At 45.4% G+C, this 24354-nt stretch overlaps 2 protein-coding genes across 2 annotated transcripts in view; one reads left to right on the top strand and one right to left on the bottom strand.

Moving 5' to 3' along the window:
- The window catches only part of SYN2 (synapsin II), a 50170-nt gene that overhangs the window by 16420 nt on the left and 9396 nt on the right, over nt 1-24354 (bottom strand). Inside the window, exons 4-9 of the mRNA XM_011983589.1 lie at nt 23042-23131; nt 13608-13670; nt 13062-13204; nt 8230-8304; nt 7055-7157; nt 5640-5789 (exon numbers count right to left, since the gene is read on the bottom strand). Of these exons, the coding sequence (XP_011838979.1) occupies nt 5640-5789; nt 7055-7157; nt 8230-8304; nt 13062-13204; nt 13608-13670; nt 23042-23131 (624 nt within the window). The remainder of the gene's footprint in view (nt 1-5639; nt 5790-7054; nt 7158-8229; nt 8305-13061; nt 13205-13607; nt 13671-23041; nt 23132-24354) is intronic.
- TIMP4 (TIMP metallopeptidase inhibitor 4) lies at nt 15048-21299 on the top strand. The gene is made up of 5 exons (XM_011983588.1): nt 15048-15696; nt 16912-17009; nt 17464-17578; nt 19903-20027; nt 20658-21299. Exons 1-5 carry the CDS (start codon nt 15558-15560, stop codon nt 20853-20855), a joined length of 675 nt encoding a protein of 224 aa, XP_011838978.1. The 5' UTR covers nt 15048-15557; the 3' UTR covers nt 20856-21299.

The following is a 24354-nucleotide window of genomic DNA, read 5'->3' as shown; positions in this document are numbered from 1 at the left end:
GGTCTTGGTCTAGAATTCTGGGCAGGAGCAGCTCCTAGGGCTTATGACTTAGACCAGAAGCTCTTTCAGCCTGAGCTTCCACAGCCACAGAAGAAAGAGGCCAGCAAGAGGCACCTATGAGGAATGGTGACAATGCCTGTGGGCAAGTTAGTGACAACACCTAAGGGCTCAGCTGGCCATGTAAAGTCCTGGCTGGGATGCAGGTAATGTTCCTCGGTTCACATCCTTTCCACTTGCACACTACCAAGATCATCCATAGGACCTGACATCAATCCGATAGGCTGATAGGGGTGTTAAAGATGCCTATTCCAAATGATGAACTCACTCAACAAATATGTATTACAATGGCACATCAAAGGGAGTGGGGTAGGAGTGGTTTGCTTGGTGGGAAGAGTATTTTATCAACGTCATTTGTATAGAATTGCTATCATATGTTGATAATAAAAAGCAGGCCAACTTAGTTATTTTAAAAATTTTCTATAGTCAACTGCTTGCACCTGGGCAAACCACTCTCACCTGCCTCCCCTTGGTACACCCTTGATGTATTAAATGGCTACTAGGTGCTAGATACTGTTGCCCTAGAGATATAGCCATAAACAAGTCTGTACTCTTGAGAACCTTACATTTTAGTAGAAGAGACAATGAAATAGACAAGAATAATCTCAACTGGTAGTAAGAGCTATGCAAAAAATTAAAGAAGGGACAGGTGGTAGCCAGTGAGTAGGTGGCAGCTTTGGAATGGATAGTTGAGGAAGTATCAGTTATACTGTAAGGAAAAGCCAGTTATGGCCGGGCATGGTGGCTCATGCCTGTAATCCCAGCACTTTGGGAGGCCAAGGCAGGTGGATCACGAGGTCAGGAGATCGAGACCATCTTGACCAACATGGTGAAATCCCATCTCTACTAAAATACAAAAAATTAGCCGGGCGTGGTGGCAAGTGCCTGTAGTCCCACCTACTTGGGAAGCTGAGGCAGGGGAATCGCTTGAGTTCGGGAGGCAGAGGTTGCACTGAGCTAAGATGCGCCACCGCACTCCAGCCTGGCGACAGAGCAAGACTCCGTCTCAAAAAAATGCAAAACTAAGAGGGAAGAGCATTTCAGAGAGAGAGTACAGCCTAATACAAAGATCCTTACCAGTGTGGCTAGGGCACAGTGAGCAATAGTTAGGATAGTACAAGGGCAAAGAGGCAGGTAGGGGCCTACATAAATTGCTTGGGAAAAACAGTGTTGTGGGGACAAGATTAAGGGAAAAAAACTAGAGTTCTGTGTTATGTTTAGGGTGCCCTTAAGATATGCAAGTAAGGATGTCAAGCAAGAATTAGAAATATGAGTCTGGAGTTTGAAGGGGTGGTCAGGGCAGGAGATAGATATGGGCTGGCCAAGACCACCAACAAATATATACATTGACCAAGTTCTGGGGCACTGATGTTTAGACACTCAACAGAAGTGGAAGAATCAGCAAAGGAGGCCAAGAAGGGGAAGCCAATGATGTAGAATGAAAACCAAGTGAGGGTGGGGTCTCAGGGGCCTAGAAAATAGTGTTTAGAGGAGGGAGTAGTCAACTGCATCAAATGCTACTGAAAAGTCTGAAAGATTAGAACAAAAGTGACCACTGCACTCAGTGACATGGAGATGACTCTTTTTTTTGAGACAGAGTCTCGCTCTGTCACCCAGGGGCAGTGGCGCGATCTCGGCTCACTGCAATCTCCACTTCCCGGGTTCAAGTGATTCTCCTGCCTCAGCCTCCCAAGTAGCTGGGATGACAGGCACCCGCCACCACACCCAGCTAATTTTTGTATTTTTAGTAGAGATGGGGTTTCACCATGTTGGCCAGGCTAGTCTCGAACTCCTGACCTTGTGATCCACCTGCCTTGGCCTCCCAAAGTGCTGGGATTACAGGCGTGAGTCACGGCACCTGACCTCATGGAGGTGACTTTGACAAGGGCAATTTCAGTGGGATGGTGGGAGTGGGATGCTGACTACAGAGGACAGGAGAGACAATGTGGTACAAGGGAGACAGTGTCTAAAACAACTTTCCAATAATTTTTTGGAAAAAGAGAAATTGATGGTGGAGAAGAGAGAAGATACTTGAAAACCAAAAGGAGATAGAATTTAGGTCACAAGTGGAGGGTGAGCCTTTGAGCAGATTCATGTGGGTGGAGGTGCAGATAAGTGGGTGGATGTGATAGCAGGGACACGAAGGTAATCTAGTTTGACAGTTCCATAGTCCTGGACTTATGATGGCTGAAATGTCTGCTCAAATGTAACCAATGAAAATGTGCTATTATCTAGAGGAAATTGGAAGTGGGAATATGCAGTACAGTCATGGCTTTAAGCTCAAGTTGTGGAGTTTTGACAACTGTGGCTGACTGTTGGATGTCTTCTGCCTTCTGGGTGGCCTGAGGTCAAGGCACAAGGCTGAGGAGGAAGCTCATAGAGGTTACCAGAAGATACCATCTGAGAAATGATGACCTCTGAATTCACACATTATTTCAATTTAGAATATAAACGTTTTGGACAGCAACTTTAAGTCCTAAGGCTATCAACTAATTTTAAGCACACACTCTGCATTTCCACGTTAGTCAATGTAAATGCAGATCAATAAGGCATAGTCCTTGCCCGCAGGGGCTGAAAGTATTTGAGAAACATTTGCTATATTAACTTAATCATGTGTATAGTAAAGAATTTGGCTTTACCCTAAGAGAATTCTGGCCTTTGTCTTTGGCTCCTCGGAAGTAACCTCTACACTCCTGGAGTTTCTGGAGTGATAGGAGTGTCTCTTGTCACTCATAGTAGGTCCCTCAGGCCACATGGTATTATCCTGACCTCCAAGGAGGGAGGAGCCAGAGGCTGAGTTCAACCAGGTGATCAATCAGTCATGCCTACATGACGAAGCCCCAGTAAAAACTGTGAACCCTGAAGCTCCGAGGAGCTTTCTCAGTTGTTAATACTCTATGCATATTGTCACATATCAAAGCCAGGAAGGGAATGAGTCCTAACTAATGGAAACTTTGTGTTTGAAACCCTCCCAAATTCTGCTCTACACATCTTCCTTTGGCTTAGTTTTGACCTGTATCCTTTCTCCATAATACACTGTAACTGTGAGTATAATAGCTTTCAGTGAGTTCTGTGAGTTCTTCCAGAGAACTGTCAAACCTGAGAGTGGTTTTAGGAACTTCCTGAACTTTCAGGTGATGTTAGGAGTGAGGGTCTTATGGAGACTTTGCAGTTTGGCTAACTTCAGACTTTGCAGTTTGGCTAACTCCAGGTATTATGTGGCCTTAGAATTGAAAGGGATCTAGACATCATCTAATTCAACTCCATTTTATAGGTGAGGAAACAGAGGTCTAGAGACGGGAAGTGACTTGCCCAAGGTCACATAATGTTATAGCAGAGTGAGGATTAGCCCTTATGTGTCCTGACTCCCAGCATGGTATGCATTCCACAATATCCTTTGGATATAAATATATGGCTGAGCAAAAAAAAAAGCTTATCCTTGAGTCAAACTGACTTTGCTACAAGGAATTTCTGAAAGAGATGCTATATTTAGGGAGCTTATTCCTTGCTATGTTTTCTGCCTTGACACTGACGTATTGTAGATTTCTCTTACAAAATGTTCAAGCTACAACATTTAATGTTTATAAAATAAGGGGCTTATACCAAAGAAGGGCTAATAATGCTTTTTTTGTGGGGTAGAAAATTTTGTTCTGTAAATTATCTCTTTGCTTCGTAACTTTTATACTTTAGACACCATTTTGTATAATATGGATTGTCTTGCTACAAGGGATCTTAGTGTGTTTAACCTTTAATTTTAGGCACAAAGATGCTGAGGCACAGAAATGGGAAGAAACCTACCCAAGGTCACCTGGTGAAGCAGTGGCAAGGACAGGGTTAAATGCAGGTCTCCTGACTCTTAGCATGGCCTTCATTTTAGTTCAGAATGACTTTCCTTGTAGAGGGTCATGAAAGTTTACACATTTTGTAAGTACTTAAGGGCCCTTCACAGAATCCCAGAGCAGCCCATTCTGTCTGGGTAATGTCAGGTTCTCTTACCCTGTCATAAATTCTTTAAGATACTACCAGATGTTCTCTGTTTTTCTTAGTATTAAAGGGAAGAAGGAACTCCTTGTCACTCTTCTGCTACAGCAGGGACAAGCAGTAATCTGGTTTGCAGATTCTCTCTCATTATCTAGTGTGGACTAAAGGGCAGAACTAGGATTCACATATCTTGATTCCATCACATTTACAAAATCATAAAATCTCACCATAGGCCTGATTTTTTTCAACCATAAAAATCTTTTTATCATCTCTAGTTAAATATAGTAATTAAATAGTGGGTTTGTATCTCTAACAGGCAATTAACTTTTGTTTTCCCAGTTACCCTACTGTGATTCTCTAGTAACCAAAACACTCATAAGAGCTAATACATAACAACATACCATCATACAGGGCTATTCTCAACTCAGATACCCAAAAAGAGTCAGGGTCCACATTTATCAGCCCAGAAGTTCCCATTTATCAGGATTAGTGAAGATGGAAGTATTCTACTCAAAGAAATTTTCAGAGCACAGAAGGTCTCTAGATATCAGTGGGGAAACTTGAGATCCAGAGAGGGAACTGACTTATCAATTGTTACACTGTTTTATGTGCTGGTCACCAAGCCAATAAATGAAGAGTCTAGGATTCAAATTTGGGTAGTTCTCACTTCACAGCCCACACTCTGAATCACTATTTTATTCTACCTCCCTAACTGTTTAAAGTTGGATTTTGAAGGAAAGCTATCCGAGAGAATTCTCATTTATAAATAATAAAACTTGAGCCCAAGAAAGGCTAGTCATTTCCCCCACAAACTTACACAGCTATTTAGAGGAAGAGCTAGACTTAAGATTCAGTTTTTGATTCATTGTCCCAAGTTCTTAACATTTCATAGTATAAACATTTAGTGGAGTTGGGGATACTTTTGAAAGATGAGATACCTCTTGCATGGGAATAAAGACCTTTCCCTGCCACAGGGTCTGATGTTCCACAAAACTTCAGTGTGGATTTCCCACTAGACCTGCAGCTGGAATGCTGTTGCCATGAGTGTGATTGGCCGACTGAAGAAGGCCACTTCTCTCTTAGGAAGGAAAGATTTCTATTTTGAGTTTTGCCTTGTCACTCTCTCCCAGAATGAGGGACCTGATTCTCCCCTTTCCAGACCAGCTTATTTCCCGGAAAGAGCCTTCCTTATTTACAAAGATAGCAGGCTCGACACAGTGAAGCAGTGAATAGACCGTAAGTGATGTGACCCAGCTCTTCCTCAAATACCTCTCAGTTTAAAATCGGGAGCATCCTGAGTCCCAGGTGAAACTGGCTCTGGTTCCCTGGAGACTTCAGGTTCAGAGGAAAGAGATCCAGTGCTCCTCTGGTTAATTATATAATTGATATTGCAGATTGCTGAGAAGGCCCCTATAAGGGGTGGTGAAAAATAATCAGGCCTCCAGGGGAAAGGGAAGGGAAGGAAGAGGGAGATGTCTCCTTAGATCCCATTTAGGCCTGTGGGCATCTGGCCTGTACTCCATTCTTTAGGCCACCAACATCTAGAGCAGTGGGCTTGGGAATGGTTCTTGGCTCTGCTATGTCTCTTCCTAGCTGCTTACCTGTGGCTGCTGGGTTGTTAGGGGTCTCTGAGGAGACAGGGCAGGAGTCCTGGACAGCAGCTGGTTCATCTTGCTGATGACTAGTTCGGTGATGAGTTGCCTGTCCTCTACCTGATGTTCCCCAATCAGTGGCATGCTACAGTCCATGACCTGGTGGGAGATGTGTCCCAGGTGAGGAAAGAGGTCTGGAAACATAAAAGGCCTGGTACAATCTTTCAGAATGGGTAGAAATTAAGCCAGCAGAGGTGGATTGGAGATGAAGCAGGAGTTCTTGTCTTCAGCTGGAATTATGATCATTTGCAGAAATAGGATCTTTGTCACTTCCTTCTACAAACCTTTGCCTCAGGTCTTTTCCCCAAGCTTTACCTGTGCCAGGGCTCAGTGAGACCACAAATTGCTGAATGAAGGTAGCCAGAAGAGGTAAAAAGCAAGGAGAGGGTAGAGCCTCAGGGCGCAAAAGTTTGCAGGCAGGGAGCAGGCAGATGTGAAAGACATCCCCTTAAATCTCTGATTAGGAGCATGCGCTTTTCATCTCTGTTACTTTTCACCCACAGAATCTCTATCTCTAAGCATGCTCTGCTCACTAAATGACCAGGTTCATCCCTCTGTACCTGAACTGGGATGCCCTCCCTTCTCACCACCAATCCTGGTTCTTCCTGTACCTCAAGGCTCAGATCAGTGTTTTCCTCCTTTAGGAAGTATCTGCCTCACAGACTCCATAGTCCAACTTTCTCAATTATGGATGAGAAAACAGAGGCCCACCTAGCAAGGAGAGGTGTGACCATTCAGAAGGTTACAGACCATGCAGGAAATGAGAGAGATTCTGAATTTGAAGCCTACTTTGGGCTCCTGACACCAATATCCTGGAAATACCACCAAACTCTTAGCAAGGAGTCTTTCCTGCTCCCAGCCAGATTGGGTAGGAATGTGTGTGAAGGATTCATACTGCCACTGGCTTTCCTTTAAAACAGGAAAAGGGAGTCAGCAAAGTTGTGTTAGAGGACCAGGCAGAGTAGTGTCTCCAAGGCTCAGAAAGATGCTAAGAAGAATGTTCTGCATCTGGTGCCCGGCTGAGACACTGATTCACTCTGTGGTCTTGGGAACATGTTCATGGTGTTAGGCCTCAGTTTCCTCACCTGTAAAATGAGCAGGTTGGACAGAATGACTCCCAAGGGTGGCTTTCTGAGACAGAGAATGGTAACATCACTACAGCCTTCCCAGAGGAATGACTAGTATCCCAGGAACCCATATCCAACATCTTTTACTCCTGGCTAGCAGGTTGGAAACAATAGCTACCCACTGATCTTGCTGGAACATTTCCATGGTTCAGGAGGCCCTAAATTAAAGGCAGTCTGAGCTGCCCACATAGTTCTTAAGCCTTGGGAGTTATCTCTTACTGCTTGGTCCAGACTTACCTCAAAAATGTAGTCTTTCCCATCTTTGCCATGTACAGCTTTGACGGCACAGATGTCCAGGCCGCCAAACATCTCAGAGCAGGTGTCCACCCACAGTTTGTACCTGGAGGTGATGGGGAGGTGTCCTGAAGCTGGGGCAATTCGCTCACCACAAAGCTCGCTTGCTGGTCAGGCTCTCCTTGCTGCCTCCATCTCTCCCACCTCCCATCCCCACTGCTCCCTCCATCTACCTGCATCAAGCACATACCCTTATTTACAGTGCCCTCCTCCATCTGCTTTCCAGATCCTACCCATTTTTGCAGACTCAAAGCAGTTCTCACCACCTCTAGAAGGCCTCCTTGGCTATTCCAGCCCATGCCAATTACTCCTTCCTTGGAGCTTCTATGGTATGTACAGTCATCTTTTCCCATAGGCTGTTAGAAGAAGCCATGCTACTTCTTGACCACTTGCTGCTTAGAAACTTCTTCCACCAGATACTCTAGGTCATCATCCCTAAATTCAGCCTTCCATAAATCCCTAGGGCATGGACACAATGCGGCCAAATTCTTTGCTATGGAGTGGCAAGTGTGACCTTTGCTTCAGTTCCCAAGTTTCTTATTTCCATCTGAGACCTGTTAGCCTGGCCTTCACCATCCATATTTTTATGAGCATTTTGGTCACAACCACTTAACCAGTCTCTAAGAAGTTCTGAACTTTCCCTCAGCTTCCTGTCTTCTTCTGAGCCCTTCAAACTCTTCCAACCTCTGCCCGTTACCCAGTTCCAAAGCCAATTCCACATTTTCAGGTATCTTTATAGCAACACCTCACTCCTTGATTAGTCTGTTTTGTGTTGCTATAAAGGAATACTTGAGGCTAGGTAATTATAAAAAAAAAAAAAAGGTTTATTTTGGCTCATGGTTCTGCAGACTGTACAAAAAGCATGGTGCCAGCATCTGCTTCTGGTGAGGCCTCAGGAGGCTTTTACCTATGGTATGGCGGTCTTTATCTCTATCATCTGTCTTTATCATCAGTCCTGCCTGATCTTGTTAAATGGGATACTTGGGCCTTTTGTAAAACGTTTTATCTGTCCTGTTTGCTCCGTGACTCCCTTTGGACAGAGCTTAATTCCTAAACTTCTTCATCTAAGGAAGTCTCCCTCTCACTGGGTTGGAAACTGGACTTCTTCTCTCACTCACCTGTCTGACATGGCGATCTGCTCCAGCATTGCAGAGCCAGTGTTCGTCTTCCAGTTCCCTGAGATCGATGTCCTCCTGCAACAACATCCCACCAGGATAGGACAGGCAGTGAGCCATACCAGCAAGAGGAGGGCATGAAACTTTCCAGAATTTTAGCTTTCTGTTGTTTTCCACATCTGCTTCTCCCACAAATAGCCCAGAGGTCTGTCTGCTGAGCCCAGAGCCTGAGTGCCTCTGCCAAATCCCCACCTGCAATACCCTCCTCCTCTCTACAAGGGTCTTGCCCAGACTGCTCTGGCTCCACAGAGCCTTCCCTGATCTCTCAACTGGATGACCTCTTACTGTCCTTAGAACTCCTACAGGACTTTGCTTCTGCCTGATTTTCAAACTTAAATCTACTTTTTATTTGAGTTATTTGATCTGAGTCTTAAGTTCAGATTTTTCCACAAGCCTGAAAACCACTTGAAGGTATATATCATGTCTTGTGTTCCCAGAAGCCTACCCATTCAGTATCTATACTGACTCAATACATACAAACTGAAGTCCATTGATCCTGAGAACTCCTGCAGGGTTCTTTATGAATATCTCCGAATGTCTTCCTTACTGGCTCACTCATTCATTCATTCAGTGTTAATTTCTGAAGGCCACTATAATACCAGCAATGTGACTCTGGGCAAGTCAATTAACTCTTCAGGGTTAAGTTGCCTTGTCTGTCAAATGCAGCCGATGGCATCAAGCCATCAGCCTCTTCTCTGCTGTGCCCACGGCACCCTCCATTCATGAATATGTGTGTCAACTAGTCGTAGACTAAACAGGAGGTGGATTGCTTGGTTTCTGGTTCTGGATTTGCTCTTGATGGGCTGGATGACCTTCATAGAGTCATTTTGCCCCTCTGAGCCTGTTAACTGTTAACACAGGGCTGTCAGAAAGACGAACTGATACAGGTTTAAATTAACTATGAACACCCAAAATATGTCTTTTTAATTATTAGCCTTCACCCGGACACAGTCAAGAGGAAGGAGATGGCCTAAGGGACAGAAGAGTCCTGCTTACATTGTTGACAGAGCCCTTCCTGTGCTGCCCTTATCATGCAGTACTGTTAGAGAGTGGTCTCCCCAGAGATCTGATTTCAGACACTGAAGAACCTAGATATATGGCTCATTTTTCAGAACCACGAGGTGGCCCCATGAGTTAACGAACGAGGTCACAACAGTCCTTAAGCTTGAACAGTACTGACTGCTTTCCAAGGTGCCTCCTCACCAAACCCCTCATTTCAAACCCCCTATTGTGAGTAGGCTGAAATTCTTGCCCCTGCTTGAGTGATAAGAAAAATAAGACTCAGAGAGGTTAGAGGACTTGTCTGAGATTATATATAGTCCAAATAGGTATGAGATAAAAGTCCAGGAATCTTGGTTTCCTCACATGATGTGCTTTTCCCTACACTCCAGTACCTAATTCAGGAAAGGCAAAGAAACAAACTACTGAGTGGCTGGCAAAACCTGAGTAGAAACACGGAGACAGAATCATAATAAAAATAACTCTGTCTTCTTAACATTTATGGTTTACAAATGTGTCCCTGTGACCAGACTGCTCAAGGCAGGGGCAGAGAGTCACTCACTTCCATGTCCCCAGCACAGAGCCATGGCACGTAAGAGAGTCTCACAAACTTCGAATTTGTACACTGACTCCCACGATTTTCAGGTTGCATATCCAACTCAACCTGAGCCAAAACTCATTTTACCATTCTATCTGTAGGTGTTAACTTTCTTCCCGCGATGTTTCCTTGGTTTATCAGGATATTCCTACTGCCCTGATGCATAATACAATGTGAAACACTGTTTCATCTATAGGCTTATTTATTTTATTAGTAGTAATATTAATAATTTTCATAATCTGAGAAGGCTTCACTTCAAAATGAGAAGTTTCAGTAGTAGAACCTTTCAATCACAAATTTTGAATGACTTCATGGCTGCCCATCACCATACCATATTATTTGAAGGACTCACTTACATAAACGCTTAAAATAAGAAAGTTAGGGCCGGATGTAATGGTTCATGCCTGTAATCCCAGCACTTTGGGAGGCCAAGGCAGGCAGATTATGGAGTCAGGAGATCGAGACCATCCTGGTCAACATGGTGAAACCCCGTCTCTACTAAAATACAAAAAATCAGCCAGGCGTGGTGGCGGGTGCCTGTAGTCCGAGCTACTCAGGAGGCTGAGGCAGGGGAATCGCTTGAACCAGGGAGGCGGAGGTTGCAGTGAGCTGAGATTGCACCACTGCATTCCAGCCTGGTGACAGAACGAGACTCTGTCTCAAAAAAAAGGAAGACACTGAACCCCATATAATTGGTTTCAAGCCAGTCCGATAACCTCTATGACTTTTTCAACATTTAAGATACTAGAAAAAACATTATATAACCCTGTTGAAGTTAATTTATAGGTTAAAATCCTTTTTGAGTGGATAATAACAACATCCTTACATTTGCATGGCACTTTAAAGTTTGCAAAGCTCCCCAACACTTCACACTGTTCTCTAACAATGGGATGCAAGGCATAGATCCATATAGGCTACCTGAGGCATGTGGGAGCAGAGGGGACACTGAGAGGCCATTCTCTAGACCCAAAAATCATCTGATCTCCACAGCTAACCCACATTATTGCCTACTGCAGATGGAGGCAGGAATGGTACCTTCTTCACACCAAAGTGGCTGTCTCTGGATCTCCACGGAGATTGCTGGGGTAGACAAAAAGAATCCCAAGCCTGATCTTGGCTACTACTAAGTCAATTCCTTCTTCTGAGAGCAGGAATATAGCCACAAGTTTGGGGAAGAAGTGTGATGAAGAGAAGCTAAGAGGGCCTAAACATTTCTCCTTGCACACAAAAAAGTAAGTAAATGTTATCTAAAGTTTCTCTGGTCACCCACCCTTCATCAATGTTTTGGAATTCTCTTTTTTTATGCTTCATTTTGAGTTGTTTCTTGAAACTCTAACCCTTAAAAATTAGGTGTCTTCTTTTAAGGATCAAGATACTTTTACCCCACTGTTGTTTAATGTTTTGTGTTTATTTAGGGGATTTTAAAATTATAGGATAGGTAATCTGCTTTCCTAGGTGCCTGAACATATATACATTTTTTGCTTCTTTTAGCAAGTTTTTATAATGGTTTTTAAATTATTCTGTCTTAGATTGTGCATATTTCTTTTCTTTTTTTGAGACAGGGTCCTGTGTCACTCAGGCCGGAGTGGTGCAATCACGGCTCACTGCAGCCTTGACCTCCCAGGCTCAAGTGATCCTTCTACCTCAGACTCCCAGGTAGCTGGGACTACAGGCAAGCACCACCACACCCAGCTAATTTTTGTATCTTTTGTAGATAATGGGGTCTTACCATGTTGCCCAGGTTGGTCTTGAACTCCTAGGCTCAAGCAATCTGCCTGCCTTGGCCTCCCAAAGTGCTAGGATTACAGATGTGAGCCACCACACCTGGCCACATTGTGCGTATTTCTAAAGCAATCCTGAATCTTTTCTGGAAGCAAGAAGACTGTAAATATAAAGTTGTAAACTAAAAAAGTACAAATCTTGACAATAAAGGTAAAATAAATTCTATGCCTCAGTTTTCTACAAGGGTTCTTCCCTGAATACTTATTGGTGCTTATTAATGTTCCTGCTGCTATACAAGGTAGTGGAGATGCAGAGATGATTCTATCATTCTTGCCCACAAGGAGCTCAGAGTCCGGAGGAGGAGGGTGACACAAAACACATGTGCGGCAAGGGCTAACCAGGAGGTGTGTGAAGAAGGGTGGTATGGGACAGGAGTGCAGGGAGGGGGCCTATGTCACTCTAGGGGTGGGGAGTGTAAGTAGTGAAAAGGTGGGTAAGAGAAGAAAAACAGACACAGGTGGGGAAGGGAAAGGGAACGCTGCTCAACCTTGAAGTCTGCTAAAGTCCCAAGTGACCAAGATCAAATCTATATATTAATAATGTTCTTTCTTTGTAAAGAAAACACCACTGTAAACTTTTTTAGTGGGGGATTACTATTTCTAAAATTGGAATTACAAGCCACTTGCATTTTATGCATATTATGGAAAGTCAGGTAGTTTTGAAATCTTTTCCTTTACTAAATTCTAATGAAGGAAATTTTTAACTTTCCATCCTGGCAAATGGACACAGTTATAGAGAAGTCATGCACTGGGCTTTTAATGCCTGTAGCATTTTCAGTGTTGGGTATTTACATCAGGAACTTTTTAACTTTGAGCTGTGGCAGTCTGGGGAAGCCTATGGATTCCTTCCAATGAACACAATATATAAGATGTGTAACCATATAAGACAGAGTACATGGGATCCCAGAGCTACCCAATTAGAGTTATCAAAAATATTAAACAAATCTGTGATTAGTAAAATACGTGTTTCTTTCTAAATAACAGGAGGCAGTGGCAAGTCTAACAACTACCATGATTTTAAAGTAGGAATGAGAATAATCCATAGAGATATCTGTCTCAATTATAATAAGATATAAGAATATCAGTGATCGCCTTTAGTGACAAACTCCTATGTACAGATAACTACTGTAGTCTGTTGTCTCTGTTCAAAATGAAGAGAAAGCTAAATTTCCTTTAGAGGCAAGTGAAAATGAATATTAATGTATTTTCTCATCTTAGTTCACAGACCCCTCCTCTGACTTAAAAGGAATCCAGGTAAAAAATCTCTGACTTAAGTGGCACCCTCTCTCTGTTATCTGCCTATGGGCCAGAAGAGGTTAAACTGAGAGTTGGTTGCAATGTGGAGGCTCAGATTTTCCACTGTGGTTGAGGAGAAAGCATACCCTACTCTTACTTACATGTAAGCCTTGTAGTTGTTGCCGATCTTCTGGACCCGGATGTCATACTTGGAGTCAATGAAAGGCTCTGCAGTGGCATAGGTCTGGGTAAGAGCCACCACACTGGCAATGTCCTGGAAGTCGTAGTGGTTTTCCACTTTGACCTAATGTTGGAGCAAGGCAGAAAGGGGGAAAGGGAGACACACACATACACACACTGAGAAGTCACAAGGGCCCTGAGCCTCCAAACCCACGAATATGTATCCGATCCAGACACTAATCTGGGTGCCACATCTTCCCAGGAGGCCCCTTTTCCCTAGCTTCCCTTCCCAGAACTCAGGGGCCACACTTGCTGCAAAGGACCCAGAGGACCAAGCAGGTGGCTTGCATTCTGCTTACTGAAAGAGGTCTGGTTGGGTGACACTCATGGCTTTAGAGGTGGCAAATCATCTTCTCTTTGGAAAGAATTCATCAGTGACAGAGGGAGAAGAGCAGTTCACAAATGGGCGCTCTGAAAACTGCCCTTCTTGGTTCAACCCTGAAGCATAGCAGGCCTCTCTGCCTCACCTTGCCCATGCCTGAGTGAGCGTGGCCAATCTTCACCACCACAGGGAACGTGGGCAGTGTCAGCTGAAATCAGAAAAGAAAGGAATAAACTGTCAGAGTGTGCCCATCTCTCTGTGGAATCCTACAAATATTTTTCTTGGGAATGCCCTTGGGAGGGTTCTTTAAAGAAAGAACTAGTCCAATCTACTTGCTTTACTGATTAAAAAACTGAGACCCATGGAATGACAGTGACTTTCCAGGGTCACACAGCATATTACTGGCAGTGCTACAGGAACCCTGTTCTCTTATTTGGTATACCCTACATCTTTAAAATGTATCCTTTGAAGGAAATAATGTTGACCCTGATGAAAAGTCAGACTCCTATGGGAACTAAGATTTGAACAGATATTGGGGGTATCTGGCCTGATGATTTCAGAATTCCTGGTTGAGGCCAGTCAAGGCTGGAAAACAGAACGTCAAAGGGCTTTAGAAATCACATAGTTCAACTCTACTTTATGGAGAAAAAACTGATGCCCAGAGAGGCAAAAGTCACAAAGTTATAGTGACAGTCAGAATTGGAATCCAGCCTCCCACTATCCAGTCCAGCACCACGTGGAAACATCCCACAGCAATAATCCCATGGAGATTTGGGATTTGGAGGCTTGGAACACTACGCTCAAACAGCAGACAAGGCTCTGGTCACAGTCACTCCCAAGTCCCCTGCTTCTTTGTTTTCTCTTTTTTTTTTTTTTTTTTTTTTTTTTTTGAGATGGAGTCTCACTCTGTCGCCCAGACTGGAGTGCAGTGGCACAATCTCAGCTCACTGCAACCTCCGCCTCCTGGGTTCAAGCCATTCTCTTGCCTCAGCCTCCTGAGTACCTGGGACTACAGGTGTAGGCCACCATGCCCGGCTAATTTTTGTATTTTTAGTAGAGATGGAGTTTCACCATGTTGGCCAGGGTGATCTCCAACTCCTGACCTCAGGTGATCAACCCGCCTTGGCCTCCCAAAGCACTGGGATTACAGGTGTGAGCCACTGTGCCCAGTCTGCTTCTTTGTTTTCTAAGCTATCCCACCTTCTAGAACATGACATAGTCTCCAGTGAGAAGGGACATGCAATAAAAATTAGTGTAGCCTAGGGCCTCAAGAGGGCTTTGAGGTCCAAGGTTTGCTCTAAGTGATGGGACACCTTGTGTTTTGTACCCACACCAAGAGCGCTGTCTCCAGCTATCTGGAGAGTCTGAGGCTCTGGGAGTGAGAAAGGGTTTCTAAAGCACTGGCTGCTGCTTTGACATCTCTCCCCACCCCCCAGGCAACAGAGCCAAGACACACACACCCCAACTTTCTCTGTCCTGTTCTATTACTGTTTGCTGTTGCTTTGGAGCCTCATAAATAGGGCATTGAAAGCACTTCCTGCAGCTGAAAGAAGCCCTGAGTAGCTCGTCTCATTCCCAGCGTGCAGCTCAGCAAGGGGTCCGTCTTTCTCTGTCACTGTCTCTTTTGCCTGTTGTAATTCTGTCTGCCTCTCTGGGACTCTGCCTGTCTCACTCTTTCTGTCTGTGCCTCTCCTCACTCTTGTTCTTTCTGCCTGAATCACAGCCCTCAGTCTTTCTGTCCTCATGCATTTGTCTTTGTGGCTCTTTCCGTTTTTCTGCCCTTGACACCATCCCCTCTCCCAGTGCTTTCCCTTTACTTCCAGACCGCTTCATGACTTAGGCAGGGAAACAGAGGCCAGGGCCTCTTTCCTGGCTTCCCTCTGCATCTTACTGAGTATGCAGGTCGGAAGAGCCTCGGGTCCTGCCGCTGCGGGTGGCCTAGAGCCAAAGGAAGGCGGAGCCCATCGGGGCGGGATTGGCCCTTAGGGCCACCTCATAAAGCCTGGGGCGAGGGGCACGACGGCCTTGGGAAGGAGCCCTGCTGGGGCTGTTCGGTCTGACAGACCTCACAGGCTCAGTCGGGCTCTGCAGTGTCATGCCTGGGAGCCCCCGGCCCGCGCCGAGCTGGGCGCTGTTGCTGCGGCTGCTGGCGTTGCTGCGGCCCCCGGGGCTGGGCGAGGCATGCAGCTGCGCCCCGGCGCACCCTCAGCAGCACATCTGCCACTCGGCACTTGGTGAGTCCGAGGTCCGCGAGGTCCACAGCAGGGGGTGGTTGTGGGGGGATTAGTATCTGGCCAGCAGTAGACCAGGAGTCCAGAGGAAAAGGGAGGAGCTCAAATTCCGACCGGTTGCCTCTTGCTGAGGCTGATGGGTCGGGAAGGACCAGGCGCCATAGCAACCTTGCAAGCGCAGAACCTGACTGATTCATAAGGAAATGAAGATTGCGTCAGCGACTTTCATAGCGACGTCCCTCACTCTGGCCATACTGCAATTATGGAGTGTCACTGAACAAGGTGTCACCGGAGCTATCTGATGATTATTCTGAACTACTGGACTGGGGACAGAAAGGGGAGGGCAGAGGGCTTGCATTATAACTACCCGTGTCTGTCCAGGCCTATAACTGAGGTTGCCACCAAGCCCCTACCGCAACACACACGTTCTGTCCTTTCTTTTCCCTCTGCCTGGAATGCCCTCCCTCACACCCTTAAATTCCTGGCAGACTCCTACTCATCCTTCAAGGTCTAACTTAGGTCTCTCCCCTTCTCTGCAGGCTCCCTGGCTCCTTGGTGCCGCCTCAGCATCTAACCGTCTTAGCGCTCCTACTATGCTGTGCTATTGTTCTTTACAAGTATGCCCTGCACTAGATCAAGAGCTCTGCAGGATGGGGACCCTGTCTTAATCACATCTATGGGCCTAGTGCCTAGTGCAGGGCCAGGCACAGAGGAAGAACGTCATCAACAGTTTTTGGTTATTAATGCTCAAATGGCAAGAGATGCAATACCTCAGTGCAGGGTCAGAACATTTATGAATTCAATAAACATTTACTAATGTCAACTGTAGGCAGGCTGGGAGGCCTTGACCACAGCAATAAACTTCACACCAACTGCCCTGAAGGGGCTCCTCCTCCCTTCTGTACTCTGACTCCTACCCTGTGCCCCACTGCACAAACGGCTATGGAGAACTAGAGCTCTCCAGACTAACTGGTTCGAAAAGGCAGAAAGAGCTTAGCGCTTATAGAACCTAATAAGCCTGAGGGGTTTGGAACTTCCAGGGACTGCAGAGGAGGCGTTTCCAGGTCCCCCTTCTCACACATCACGTTGCTTACAACCTGGTCACACCAAAACCAAGAATTGCCCTATAGACTTCTTCAGGGACCCTGGATCATCCAGACCTCAGGTGTATTGCCCCCACCAGCTGCTAAAGGTTCCCTCTTTTTTCTTCCTATGCAGTGATTCGGGCCAAAATCTCCAGTGAGAAGGTAGTTCCTGCCAGTGCAGACCCTGCTGACACTGAAAAAATGCTCCGGTATGAAATCAAACAGATAAAGGTACATGGGGGCAGGCTGGGATGTGTAGCCCCTAAGGCTGATAGAGGAAGTGGGGTCTGTGTTCTGGGAGGGCTGGTAACTTTCAGGTGGCCTGGCTCAGTGATCCTTGGGTCTAGATGCTGAAGTGGAACTGGATGAGATTTGGAGGCAAAGCCCATAGAATCCCAGGGATATTGCAGGGGAGGGCCTCCGCGTCCATCTGGTCCCACAGCTGCTGGTGTATGGTGCCACTACAGGTACCTACTGGAATAAACCAAGGTTTAGGTGTTTTTTTGTTTGTTTTTTTTTAAGACAGAAAATAACCCAGTAGGGACATCTGAGGACACAAAATCCTGAACTGGACTTCTGCTTAAATATTTAGGCTGAGAAATGAGAAATTTTTGCCTGTTAATATATGTAGTACACTCACTTACTCAATATTGCTTTTTTTTTTTTTTTTGTAATTGCCTGTCAGATGTTCAAAGGGTTTGAGAAAGTCAAGGATGTTCAGTATATCTATACACCTTTTGACTCTTCCCTCTGTGGTGTGAAACTAGAAGCCAACAGCCAGAAGCAGTACCTCTTGACTGGTAAGTTAAAGACCAGCAACTGGCCTTAATATAATAGATTCTGCCCTAGGGAAGGTAGTGAGAAAGGAGCCAGGGTCTTCCTTGGGCAGCAGGCTGAGCCAGGTGGCATTTTCTTGGACATAAAACAGAGCTGTGTTAGTGACAGACAACCTCTGAGTTGGGAGGAGCCTTGTAACCTCCCTTTAAATGTAAGAGTTCTCATTACAGTGATCCTGGCTACTGTTTCACTATTTTAAGGACAGGTTGCTCACCCAGTATAGAGCACCTGCTTCCATTTTCAAATAGTTTAAATTAGTATCAGATTTTTGGCAAAGTCAAAATCTCCTCTCTAAAACTGCTCCTTGCAGGTCAACTCTGCCTTTTCCACAGGACCTAATAGGAGCTTGAGTCTAACATAGTTCTGTCTCTGTGAACTTGGGCCCAGGCAGGATTCCTCCATACTGAATTGGTTTGGATAGAACAGTTAAAGAATCACACAAGTATATGACTCCACAAATGAATGCAACATTAAATTATTTTGGAGTTCAGGGAATAGAACTGTTTGGTAGCTGTGAACTATCAGGGAAGCTTCATTGTGTAAGTGGGATCTAAACTGGCCCGAAAACACACAACAATATTTAGAAAGAAAGCAAGGGAAAGAAAAAGCACAGCTGTGGGGGAGGGAATAGGTGAAGGGATTCCACTATCTATCCACACATTCAGCAATGAATGACCACTTAGTCACTGCCATGCCTTGGCCAGGAGAGTGGAGATTCAGTAACAAGGCACAGTCCTCAAAAGAGTTCACTGTCCAGACATGGCTCTTGATGAGTCATAGGCACTGGAGGCTACAATGATAAGGGCTTCCCAGCTCTGAAGATGTGAAATTGTGCAGAACTGAGGAGTTCCTGGATGGGACAGGCAGAGGCAGGACATACTACTGAGCCCTGCAGTTCCCAGGTCTGGCAGACCAGGCCCTTTCAAACTCTGTTATCCCACCTCCTTCCTAAGCACCTACCCTCTGTGTGTCTAGCCTGCTGCCAGGCATGGAGGTAAATCAGGGGAAATGAGGAAACATGTTCTCTGCTTTTGGGGAGGTCAAGTCTAACTGAGGGTGGGGATAAATGACAAAAAACTAGTCTACGGAAAAGTTATCAATGGCACCCATGTCCTACAGGAGAAGGCACAAGCTCCTCTGCCTGGTGTTGAAAGCTCTTTGTGACCAGAACACTGCTGCCCTCTCTAGCATTGTCTTCTGTCATTTGTCAATGTCAGTTCCCAGCCCCTCACTTTCCCAAGAGCTGAACTCAGCTACCTGCAGTTGCAGAAGGTATGCTGCCAGGCTGTGTCCCCCTGCCTCTGCACAGGATAGATGCAATGACAGGAAGCCCTTCCCCCAACCTGTCTGGCAGGTGAACTCCCACTCATCCCTTCAAGGCCCAATGCAAGCACAGTCTCCTCTGATACACCCTCCTTGTCCCACGCCCCTTCCATAGATGGAAATAATTGTATGTTCCTTTGTTCTTATACTGTACTTTGTATAGAACTGCACGATAGTGTAATTTCCCCTGCTTATCTATCAACCCTACTCATTTGTAAGCTCCTTGGGAGCAGAGATCCTGTCATTTTTATATCTGTATTTCTGGTACTAGATCACAGTAGTCACTCAGTGAGTAAATGATTGAACGACTAAGGTTCTAAAAGAGGTATGGGCTAGGTGGTCAGAGATGGCTTTGAGGTGGCACTGAAAGGGTCTTTGAAAGGCAAAAAGGAATTTCATAGATAAAAAGGGGGAAATGTCCTATGGGGAAGGGGAAAGACTAACTAACCTAGAGCAGGAGACTGGCCTGTGCAGATACTAGGAAGGACTGGAAAGGGGGAAGGGGCCTATTATTTACTGAATATCTTCTGTGGGACCACAACTGTGCTGGGAACTTTATAGACATTCTCTCATTTAATCTGACAACTTTATAATTTTCATTTTCCAGCTGAGAGGTTATACAACTTCCTTAAGATCATTCAGCTAGTAAATGACAGAAAAGAAAGAGGGGGGGTCCTACACAGACTCTGACTTTAAAGACCACATTCTTCTCTCTGTACCATGCTAAATGAAAAGGCCTTCACCAGATCCTATAACTCTGTCTCATACAAATATAATCTGTTTATCTTTTTGCTAGAAAGATTATAGTAGTTTTATTTTTTGGTCCCTTTATTGAGTCCCATGCCACCACTGCCACCAAAAAGTCACTGGGGAGGCTGCAATTCTGGGCTCTTCAAGAACCTGGGCCCCTGGAGCTCCGGGAGAAGAATCCTCATGCTTGACTCTCCTCCATCTCCCCTTGAAGGTCAGGTCCTCAGTGATGGAAAAGTCTTCATCCATCTGTGCAACTACATTGAGCCCTGGGAGGACCTGTCCTTGGTGCAGAGGGAAAGTCTGAATCATCACTACCATCTGAACTGTGGCTGCCAAGTAAGGGAATGTCCATTTCCTAAGTCTTTAGGGATGGGGGAAGGGTTCTGAGCCTTCATTCATGCATGAATTTATTCACTTACTAGACTATACTTGAGATCTGCCATGGATCAGGCACTGTATGAAGTTGGGGATGAGAAAGCAATATAGTCTATAGGCCCTGATCTCAAAGTACTTACACTTTGGCTGGGAAGGTGGCCATCATAGGAAGCAGAACGAGATACCTGTAATACAGCCACCCTTTAAAGACAGTCACTTCTTTGCCAGCCACTATAATAGTAAATTTACTGTAAATGTTTAATTTAGTCTCCAAAACATATTTGTGAAGAATTAAGATTTCCATTTTAAGGTGAAGAAATGAAAGCTCTGGGAAGTGAAGTGACTTGCTCAAGGTCAGTGGTAGAGTAAGGACCCTCAGAGTTGTCTGATTCCAGAGATGCCACTAAGTGGCAATATTGAATACGGGGAACCTTGGGGAAGGAGAATCCAGGGGAAGATTGGGGACTAGGAAAGGCTTGATAAGACAGGGGCATTTGAGATGGGCTGGCAGGGTATGTAGGAACCTGAAAGGTAGCAATGGAAAAAGAAGGACACCATACTCACTTTAATGTTGTGTGGCCATGACTCTAGATCACTACCTGCTATACAGTACCCTGTATCATCTCGGCCCCTAATGAGTGCCTCTGGACAGACTGGCTGTTGGAACGAAAGCTCTATGGTTACCAGGCTCAGCATTATGTCTGTATGAAGCATGTTGACGGCACCTGCAGCTGGTACCGGGGCCACCTGCCTCTCAGGAAGGAGTTTGTTGACATCATCCAGCCCTAGTAGGGACCAGTGACCATCACATCCCTTCAAGAGTCCTGAAGATCAAGCCGGTTCTCCTCCCCTGCAGAGCTTTGGCCATTACCACTTGACTTCTTGCTGCCAGCTAATAAGAAGTGCCAAGTGGACGGTCTGGCCACTGTCAGGGCAGGGAAGGGGCCATGACTTTTCTGCCCTGCCCTCAGCCTGTCGCCCCTGCCTCCCAAACCCCATTAGTCTAGCCTTGTAGCTGTTACTGCAAGTGTTTCTTTTGGCTTAGTTTGTTTTCTAAAGCCAGGATTATTCTCTTTCCTCCCAAGGAAAACGTGTTTTCCTTTGTCTTAATCGATCTGGTAGGGGAGAAATGGTGAATGTCATACATATGAGATGGTATATCCTTGTGATGTACAATACCAGAAGGTGGGTTGACAGCATCATAAACAGACTGACTGGCGGGAATGAAAACAACAACATACTGTGGCTGTGTATCCTCTACTTCCCCTGTCTCAACTCATCCTAATCCTCTGATACACTTTCATCTGTTTGGGGGAGTCATTTGGGGGACACGGAATCACTCAATGTGAGAGTTAGAATGGCCTAACCTGCCTCCCAATGCTGTTATCCCATCTACAGCATTTCTGGCAGAGGGTCCTGCCTGGTCAGCACCTCTTTGAATAAGAATGCACTTATTGTCTCAGAATAGGTACTACCTCTCCAGGTTAACTCTCCTTAACGCCCTCAACTGATGTCCATAAGGCTTCTCTTCTGTCTCTTTTTGAATTACTAACATCTTCATTCCTATTTTAGAACCTTTTAAAAGCCACAAAGCCTTTTACTTATAGAGTTGAAATCCCCCTTTGTTGGCTTCTTACACCACAGAGAGGTGGTCCTCTCTTGAGGGCAAATTTCAGGATAGAGCACCAGAGAGAAATAGCACAAAGGCCCTTGAGGGGAAAGGACGGTAGGTAGGGAATATACCTGGCAATTGAGGCAATTTTTTTCCAGCGGCCAGCCCTGCTAGATTTTACAGCAGGAAAAAGCCAGTTTTCATCCCCAGAGAGCCCCCTGTACCCTTCAGCTGAGTACTCTCACCATTGTGTCTTGGGCTCCCTGAGATTTCCCAACCAAAGGACCCTTAGGGCTCCTCAGCCTCTGCAAGGCTTCCTGGCTTGCCCTGAAAGGAAAAGTCCTGATATTGGCCTCTAGGATTTATTAAGGACAAGAGCTTAAAGTTTCAGAGCTTCTCCCTGGGGAAGCTCTGGCAAAGATGACAGAGATGGTTCTTTTCAAGACCCAAGGTTGTTTTTTGATATGTGGTCTGCTGCCAAACAGGGTCATAGACAATGTGTCAGAAGAAGGCTCTTGATTTGCAGAAATGGTGTAAACGGAGACCCCTTTTGGCCAAGGAAGTGGGGAGGCGGGGACAAACATAATCTCTGTTCCACTTGGAATGCTTTGCAGGGAGTCTCCATTGGTGGGTTAAGCAAGATCACCAATTGATCACACCAGCCTGGGGCAGAGGGTGTGGGGACAGGGAAGAAGGGAGTTTGAGCTCCAGGTCAACATTTGCACAGGAAAAACATTGGCAATAGCCTCCTTACCAACCAACCGTCCCATCTCTCTGCTCCTTCTGACTTACTAGGATGGCAGAAGGCACAATATTAACCCAGCCTTATCACAGTTGTGGAAGCGCCAGGGGAATGGGAGAGTCAGGGGATTAATAATAGTAGGAGCAATGCCCTACATCTAGTAGAGTGCTTCACACTTTCCCAGAGGCTATTACTTAATGACTCTCACTTAAATTGTGTATGTACCCTATTAGAGTATCCTGTGCAAGGATAATTATGCCCACTTGACCGTCTTATTGGAAACTGCACACAGTGAGGAAATGTAGCTTGTTCAACAACAAGTGGCACAGTCAGGGCTGGGACTCAAAAGCAGTGAGATCTGATTGTTGGTCCAGAAGTTTGTTATTCTCTCAGCTTGATTAAACTGCCCTTACTCCTGTTCTTCCCTATTCTATCTCCAGAATTTGACAAGAGGCTGTCAGCTAAAATCTAGCTATTCCAGCCACACAAGTTCTGTAGTTCAACCCAGTGGAGTCTTTGGGGTTGAGACGCTGAGGCCCTTGTCAGAGCCCCACAGTCACCAGGTGGCTAAGTGCAAAATGAAAACAGCAGAAAGACTAATATCCCCACTGAGCCACTTACCATCTCTTTGTGGTTGGGGTAGTATGTCTGCTCAATGAGAGGGAACTTTTCTCCTCCCAGTGTCTTGTAGATGGCGACCAGCTGGGCAAACTGCAAAGGAAAGCAAATGTTACGCTTATCTTAGATAACTTCTGAAACAGGCAAAACATCAACTCATCAAATATTTATTGAGCCTTTGTTCTGTGGAGGACTTTATGCTAAGCATTGTGAGGATATAAAAGAAGTGTACAATTCCTATTCCCAAGGATATGATCTGCATTAGTTGGGGAAGGGAAAATGAGTGAGCTAAAATTCAATTACCTTTCTCAATTGTAATGGTGTTTCAAATCAAATTGATGAACTATTTTATCATCTTCATTTTACATATGGGACCTAGAGAGGTTACAAAACTTTCCTAAAGTCACAGAACTGCAAGGTGAAGTTGGAAGTAAAACTTGGGTCTCTAACTTTCCACATCTGCATCCCCGAGTGATGGCAAGGCATGAAGCTGGATAGGTAACATGGGCCAACTCTTGGAAGTTCAAATGTCAGGCAAAAGAATGATGGATTTTTCCGGTAAGCAGTATGGAGCCACCAAGAGTTTCAGCAGGAGGCGTCATAAAATGAAGTTCTTCAGGAAGATTAGAATGGTCATGGTATGTGGGATACACAGGCCCAGTCTTTCTGGGACTTACTACCCAACCAGGGACTGAACTTACTGGACCCTTTGCCTACGTATGAGAAACTGGAATAGCTCCATGGGGAAGGGGCAAAGTACACATATTTACAGTGTCAGGGTTGAAAGGTTTTCTTAGTGCACAGCTGGGCTCCCCCACGCTGCTCCATTTTATAAATGAAGAAGTTGAGGCCCAGAGAGGTCACTTGCCCAAGGTCGCACAATAGTTAATTAAGCCAGGTTCATAGCAAGGCCCCTTCATTTCCAATCCATAACTCTCCTTATTCCTGCAAGTAGCTGCCTTTCAGGCTCTGCAGAAACTATGCCCTTTCCACAGGAAACACAGGACTTTCCTGCTCAATCCCGTCACATACACACCTATACTCCCATCCCCAGTGCATCATCAGCAGAGGAAACACATCTCTCTAGGGCTACTGGATTAGTTCACACTCAGTCACTGGTGTCTGGAGTGGCTAGAAGGGAAAGCTGTTAGATGAAATCTACTTATCAGAGAAAGGAAGACTAGAACATTTTTCAAAAGCTCAGGTCCTGTTCTCTGCAAGCGATGCTGGCACATAAGCCAGGAAGGGAAGAGGAGGTTGGGGCAGTAAAAGCTTGGAACTGGGTTGTTAGAAAACTGAAATCTTCTGATTCTTGT

The sequence above is a fragment of the Mandrillus leucophaeus genome, unplaced genomic scaffold, assembly GCF_000951045.1.
Source record: "Mandrillus leucophaeus isolate KB7577 unplaced genomic scaffold, Mleu.le_1.0 Scaffold252, whole genome shotgun sequence".
NCBI classification, from domain to species: Eukaryota; Metazoa; Chordata; class Mammalia; order Primates; family Cercopithecidae; genus Mandrillus; species Mandrillus leucophaeus.
The sequence above is the reverse complement of the archived record's forward strand: the minus strand, read 5'-3'. Positions and strand labels throughout refer to the sequence as shown.

What these genes read in the sequence shown, in the direction of transcription:
- TIMP4 (XM_011983588.1), top strand. Translation starts at nt 15,558, where the DNA reads ATGCCTGGGAGCCCCCGGCCCGCGCCGAGCTGGGCGCTGTTGCTGCGG. An exon ending in GAAGCAGTACCTCTTGACTG is followed by an intron (nt 17,579 to 19,902) that starts GTAAGTTAAAGA and finishes CTCCCCTTGAAG; the next exon opens with GTCAGGTCCTCAGTGATGGA. An exon ending in ATCTGAACTGTGGCTGCCAA is followed by an intron (nt 20,028 to 20,657) that starts GTAAGGGAATGT and finishes CCATGACTCTAG; the next exon opens with ATCACTACCTGCTATACAGT.